Genomic DNA, 7,507 nt, shown 5'->3' on the forward strand with positions numbered 1-7,507 from the left:
TATCCCACAATTTCCCATGAAAAGGGCTCTGATATCAAATGTAACAAGGGCAACTACTAGACTACTAAACTGTCACCTAAACTAACAGAAAGAACAGAAATATAGAGGGGTAGGGTTAGAAACACTCACAATAGAGGGCATGGACTTGCAGCTCCATGGGCTGGCTAGCCATTGCTAGGAAAAATCCTTCTTGAGATTGGATCAAGAGAGTAAACTCACATTTGTATTATGATCAAAAGGTACTTTGGAAGTACAACTCAAGCCCCTATTATATTATGGGAAAGTGGGCCAGCACATTGAATGCTTATGGGATAATTCCCAAGGGCTGCCACATGGCATTGCCTGATTTAAAGTAGCATTTACAAAGGAAAGTAGTAGTTTCCTACTAAAATGAAGCTAACTACTGTAACTATTGTTACAAGTTTTAAGGGTCTACTGGCACGGAAGGGGGAGGGGGGGGGGGTCACCCAGTTAGGACACTCTATTCCCTGTCCAAAGATCAAATTTTCACGAGTAAGGCCTTACCTCAGGGATTCCACAGCGTTTGCAAGGTTAAGAAACCTCTTGACCCCAAAAATCGAGGTATGCATACGGCCTTCAGAACTCGGATTCTGCACAGAGTCTAGGCAAAAGCCTTGTTCAACGTACTGATCTGCAGCCTTCTGCATGCCTAACCGTGTGGGGGTGTCCCGTGCCTCTTCCACCCTCTGGTCCTTCCCACACGTGGCCTTCTTGTGCAGCACTCTTCCGCTGTGCTTTCCGTGCAAGCCTTTCTTACGCATCTCCTCCTCGTACGGCTCCCTCCCACGCAGTCTTCTTACATGCTCATGCTTGCTGTCCATGACTCCGTCCCACACGCTCTCCTGCTGTCCCGGATGGACTTCTCAAGAATGCAAATGTGTGCAATGCATGCAGAATTTGAATTGCCCCTCCAATGGGGAAGAGCGCCCTCGTGAGAGTACTTGTTTCTCTTTTCGACCTACATGCAAGGTGGGTGAGAGATAGCAGATGAATGCAAGGTGAATACAGAGAATACTACGTGAGATTCACAATGAAAGGGTGATACCCTTTCATTAATGTCCCTTGAGATCACTCAAGTTCCATCTTCCCATTTACACCTATTTATACCTAGATGAATCCAGGAGCATTCCCAAACTCATCCTCTAAAAACACAACATAGTGCAGTTTCAATCTCATGATAGTCACTCACAAGGTTGAAAACCATAGACTCCATCATGCATAGCAGGGACTAGCTACTATGACATCCCCACTGACGTCATCAGCGCCCAACAGTGGGTGTAGACCATAGTATAAAAATATGCTCTCACACATACAAATCCACACACCCACAGATACTTGAGCATCCATTTATACAAAGTCTTCGTACTGAGTTTCTGTCGGCACTCCGGAGGTGAAGGGCAGACTCAGCCATGATGAAGGCTAGCACTAAAGGAGAAGGCTAATCAAAAGGTAGTCCAAAATCTCTTCATTCAAGCTACAACTGCTTGTGAAGTCTAAACATTTTCATTTTAGTCTCTTCCCATTTACACCTACCCTTAGCCTATGACCCATGCATCTACCATTCAATGCACCTTAATGCACCCTTCCCTTCCTATTGCCCCAAGGACCTAGACACAAGTGTGCACATTTTTAATAATAGAATAAGTGTCACATGTCCAAATTTGATGCCATCTGAAGTAGTGACATAGATGATCCACCGCCATAACAAATCGATCGGTGTCCATCATAAATATAAATACATGTTACACCATTGGCCTATAATATATAATAATGTTCTAATGTCTACTAATCATGGATTAGTGACTTCTCTTGTCATGACAACGACTCTTCCTATTCTGCGATGTGCCTTCCTATAGGCTACAATAGCTACTAAGGTTGAGCTAATCTGCTCTTCCTTCGGTACCCCACCAACAGCTCTTCTGCCTTGATGTTGATCTGTCCCAACAGTGAGCATCTAGAAGGCTTATGCGGGTCATTAAAGCTCCCTCTGTCGTCACCCTCAAAGATGCTCTGCAGGCTAAGCACACACGGACGGATGACACTGCAAATGGGGGTCTTTATATAGGGGATAGACAACCCCCCCAAAACAGAATGACCTGGTCTGCAATCCAGCAGACCCAGACGGGCTGACTGTCAGCCGACTTGTACTAACCCACTGCCAACCTGCCATGTGGGAGGCCAAAAGGTCTGTGACCCTGAATATTCTGGCAGACCGGGGGGCCACAGGCCTATAAAAGGCCCCAGCCCACCTATTTTCTGCTTCTTGTACTGCCCATTTCCCCAGCCCCTTGCCCCATTTCTAGGACACATGGCTGGGCCACTTGCAGCTCTTATGCAGACAGCGGGAGCTCTTATGCCAGCCGTAAACAAGGGCATTATGTCAACCATAGCTGCTGACTTGTGGCTGCCAACAATCCAATGCAAGAAGCATATTAATATGCTGCCCACATGGCAGCTCCTCTCCATCCCCATTCATCCCATCTTCTGCCGTATGTCATCCTCCCCCATGTTCTCCTCATTTGGGGGCTCACAATTGGGGAGGTGACCACTCTACCCCAAAGTAAGCATGTACACAAGAGTGGTGACACGCACCCGCACACACACACACACACATATATTATGCATAACCTTCATAAATACATAAATGCATACGTACAGACATGCACATACAGGTGTCTACATGTACATAAAGATATATGAAAACATATATGTGTGTCAATATATATTTATATTTGAAACTATGAATATACACACATGACTACATATGTACTTATGTTCCCTATGGATATGTCCCCTATGTGATCAAAAAATAAAAATTCATCTCACGTACCCGTTAATTAGTTGAGCATTGAAAAAGAAATGAGCATGCCGCCATCAGCCCCCTCTTCTCCTCCCTTCTCCTGCCAGACTCTCCCCCCCCCCTTTTTCTCTCTCCCTTACCTGCCCTAATGCTGACCCCTTCTCCTCTTCTCTGGCCATGCTCCCTTCTTGTCCACTTCCTCTATACTGCTCTCTCTCTCTGCTCGTCTGCTCATCGTTCAGCTTCTAATCAGGCCCTTCTATGCCCTTTCTTCTCCTCCTTGCCGCTGCCACCCGCTCTCCAATAATCCCTGCAAAGACCTGCCTACAACAGACAGAGCAGATCCTCCAAACAGAGATGCAAGAATTTATCCCTTTCTCAACTCCTCTCTGCTGCTGGTACCTCCACACTCTGCCACTACCTCCGTGCCATACTGCTGCATCTCTCCTCCACTCTGAACCCAGGCTGCTGCAATTAGCTAGCTTCCATAAGCAGCACAATTAGTCTTGGATTATCTGTGTTTTCGTGATGCTTAGCGCGATTTTTGTGTGTACACGTGTGGGTGAGGGAGAGATCTGAGAGAGAGAGAGAGAGAGAAGGGGGGGCGGGGGGAGCAAACAAGGGGGAGCTGAGGAGCTGTGACAGGCGGTAGGATGAAAATATGTGTGCGTGCGCGCGTGTGTGTACATCTATGTATATGGACCGTTATGTAAATATGTGTGCATGTGTACACACACACACAACTGTATATATACGGTTGTGTAAGCATGTGTATGCACATACACACACAACTAAATGCATTGAAATATACATATATACACGTACCTTAATATAGGTATAATTAATTGATATTTGTGTGCGCATGCGTGCATATAAATACGTATATTTTTGTGTGAGCGTGCACCTGTGTGGGTGTGGGGTTGCAAAAGTTCTGTGACAGAACACACAGTGCGGTTTCAATTTCATGGTGTATGTATGTATGTATATGGCGCACATGTGTGGGAGGCATAGACATACTGTATGTAAAGATAGAAATGTGTTTATATATTTAAATATAAATAAATAAATGTATGTGTGTACGTGTGTGCTTGGGGGGTTTAGACATGCTCTCTCTCTCTCTCTCTCTCTCTCTCTCTCTCTCTCTCCGTGTGAAAAGAGCACAAATGAAACAGAAACAGACATGTGCACACATATTCTATAGATATTCACAGACAGAAATCACACAATGTCCACCTACAATCAAGCCATGTCTCCCTAGTCACTACTGTGATTGAGAGGAAGTATCAAAATTAAACAATAACTTGGCATCTTCATACTTTGGTTTAAACTGGATGCGCAACCGCTTCTGCTCTTGGAATATGTTAAGACGTTCTTATATGAGCTCAAAATAAGGTGGACATAAGATTATGCGTGTCTTTAAGCTCAACAACAAAGGCCAAACTTTTTAATCAAGCTATGTCTATAGAAGCCTGTTCTTATAGCTAGACTTACCATCCCTAAAGTTATCACTGATCAAAAGGCCAAATCATCTAGATTTTGATGATCTTGGGAATGATAACACGATTAGTACAAGTCAGCTGCCACAGCTCAAAAACAGCACCTCCATTGAGATTAATGTCAATAATCAAAACGAAGGGAAGAATAAACTGTTAGAAGAACATCTAATCGCATGAGGCATTTGAGAATCTGCTAGAAATTTAAAAGAGGATTTTTTTAAAAAGCAAATGAAGGCAAACCACAACATTCACGCAAGGGTTAATACAAAGAAGATGATATTATCAATAAGAAAAGAGAGAAGCGTTTAACAAATGACTCCTGAATGCCCATACAACAAGTGCAACCCAAGACGTATGTAAGCAATGTTTTGGAACCCTCCCCCCTTGCCCATTCCAACCCTTAACTATTAAATATGAAGTACTCCCACTTAAAAGTTTACTCCTTTTATCCAATCTGTGTGCTTTTTCAAAATCTAATGCTCCCTCTCCTTGGCTCAATTTGATCCTCCCTCAATCCTTACAAGTGTACCTAAAATAAGACAATGCCACTGTTACGAGACCTTTACACATTTCCAAACAACCATCACACCAGCTACTCCAAATGCACAAGTTGAATCTCTGCGTAGAACTGGCAAAACGTAAAACGTTTTAAAGGACTTACGAGTATACAAAAACAAGACGTGGGAATGAAACCCACCAATTCCTACCCCTGTCATCTAAAGGCATCAATAAACGGTGCAACCAATCTTCAGCATGCATACCTTCAATTCCGAGAAGTGCTAGAGATTCTTTGAATCAATAGGATTGTAGTTGCCATAGCATAAGTTTAGATAAATTTGATTATTCTCTATTGATTGTATTCTCGATTTATAAGTTAAAACGTGTACTCTGTAAATGCCAAACAGGTGCACCTGCAAAATGCTATCATGCACATCGATAGACACTAGCTGCTACGGTATGACATAAACTTTTGCACACCACGTACACTCCAGGGTGAGAATAAGAATAAAGCAAAATAAACTGTACGGACTTCGTACGCTGTGCGTCGAAAAACAGGTTGACATGTGACTGTAAAGATGTTAGTCGTTTACGAAAGGAGTTCAAGACACTAAAGATGCGTACAATCTATTGACAAGAAAAGTCATATGGATAACCTATGCGCAAAATCGAGGGAGCTAGATGTCATAACCAAGGATTGAAAACGTAAATGAAAAGAGATGCTTATCCCACATGCAATTTAGGGGTTTCCATAACCTTTCCCTGAGCGCTTAATAGCATGATTAGTCAGCGACTTACTGGAGATTCCGCAATGACAGCAAGGGCCCTGCTTTCCCATTCGTTTCCTGTATAAAATAAAAACTCCGGACGGTCTTCCACTCTTGGGATTTGAGCTCCAAAGGGGCTAAGAAACATGTAAGGCTACCCAGAGCAAAGTCAATAGCCGGCTGCTTCAATAAGTGTCGAGAGCTGAGCACCGGCAGAGAAACAATTTGTGATTAATTTTCGTGTGGGCTGTTATGGAAGAAAGGAAGCAAGAAAAAGGGGGGGTATGTACAAGGAGGGAACGGCAGGAGGGGAGGCGGTGATGGGAAATGGGGGGGGGGGGGGGAGGAGAATTCCTCAAAACGAAAAGATGGGTTGGGAAAGCTTGGGACGGGCTTGAATTGGGCAAGGGGGGTGAAGGAATTCTGGTGATGAGGTGAGATGGGCGGGAGGAAAAAGGAGCGAGAGGGGGAAGGGAAGGAAGGAGGGGATGATGAGAGGAAGCAGAGAGGAGAAGTGGGCAGCAAGGCTTGGGCAAAAATTGGGGTGGCAAAAGGGGCAGGAAGCGAGGCAAATTGGAAGGGAAAACCTGCAGAGGAAGAAGAGGAGGGGGGGGGGGGGGGGGGGGGGGCAAAGCAAAAAGACGGAGAAAAAAACAGGCAAGGCAAGGGGGATGATGATGAAGGAGAAGGGCAACAAGGCAACAGGGCAACAAGGGCAAGGGCAAAAGAGCAAAGACAAGGGCAAGTTTTACAAGCAGAAAACCATGGGAACTCTTGCAGCAGTAGAAGAAATGTACAGGATGGATCAAGGCCAGCAAATTTGGGCAGCAACAACAACAACAACAACAGAGAGGGCTAAGAAGAAGAAGAAGAAGAAGAAGAAGAAGGAAAAGGTGATGATGATGGTGAATGATGGATTGAAGGGCAAAAGGGCAGAATTTTTTTGAGCAAACTGAGGCAGCTCACAGAGAGAGAAAGAGAGAGAGAGAGAGAGAGAGAGAGGCAGAGTGAATGGGCAGAGTAATGACTTGGCTTGTGGGCAGAGATAAAGAAAAAGATGCTTCAAAGCCTGTTTTCAAAGCTGTCCCAAACGTCTGTGGCAAAATGAGTCCTCTCCTTCCCTTATGGCCTTTTTATGTATGCCTTGCTCCCTCTTTTGCTTATGCATACGCATTTATGCATTTATGCATTTGCATGCATGCATGGATGGCCTCTTCTTCTTCTTCTTCTTCTTCCCTTGTTGCTCCTCCCCTTTCCCTCCTCCTTAGGGTTCTTAAAGCAAAAAAAAAAAAAAAATCCCTGCTCTTTTTTCTTCCCCGCTCTCCCACCCCCCTTTTAAAAGTTGATATTGTTCAACCCGAGGCTCCTCCCCTTCATGCATTCCTCGCCCCCCTCTCTCTCTCTCTCCCCCCCACGTACGTGATTCTCTTTTCCTTTCCTTTCTTGTCCCTCTCTCTCTCTCTCTCTCTCTCTCCCTCTCTCTCTCTCTCTCTCTCTCTCACGTACATGATTCTCTTTTCCTTTCCTTTCTTGGCCCTCTTTACTCGATATCAACTGTGCGGCCTAATGCAGCTCATCCCACCCCCCTGTAAATAGTCAGAAAACCATTCCTCATGGTTATCCATGTTCTCGTCCCTTTCGAAACCTCCCCCTTCAAGCATGGCTCCATGTTTTGTACCAATCTCACAATTAGACCATGATGCTCCCCTAACTTACCCTCATCACACCGTATTGCTTACACAGATGTGGTCCAATTAATTACCTGATTCGTCGCACTTAGGGCACAAGCACCTATGGCCTCATTGAAGGCATAGCATGGCCATATGAGATGGTAAGGGGGGTCTACGGGCAACAATGTTACCATTTTATTGCATGAATCATTCACCATGCATGTCACATTCACCAAGCAAAGAATGGCTACTAGC

The 7,507-nt window shown here is 44.7% G+C and overlaps 1 protein-coding gene across 1 annotated transcript in view; it reads right to left on the minus strand.

Moving 5' to 3' along the window:
- Nucleotides 1–6,663, minus strand: part of LOC147885810 (GATA transcription factor 26-like) — a 73,557-nt gene extending 66,894 nt beyond the window's left edge. Inside the window, exon 1 of the mRNA XM_087396452.1 lies at nt 5,614–6,663. Coding sequence (XP_087252578.1) covers nt 5,614–5,653 — 40 coding nt within the window. The 5' untranslated portion in view covers nt 5,654–6,663. The remainder of the gene's footprint in view (nt 1–5,613) is intronic.
- Between the last annotated feature and the right edge of the window lie 844 nt (nt 6,664–7,507).

Source organism: Dipteris shenzhenensis, chromosome 25, assembly GCF_047967505.1.
Source record: "Dipteris shenzhenensis isolate YYH24624 ecotype China chromosome 25, Dip_SZ_1.0, whole genome shotgun sequence".
NCBI classification, from domain to species: Eukaryota; Viridiplantae; Streptophyta; class Polypodiopsida; order Gleicheniales; family Dipteridaceae; genus Dipteris; species Dipteris shenzhenensis.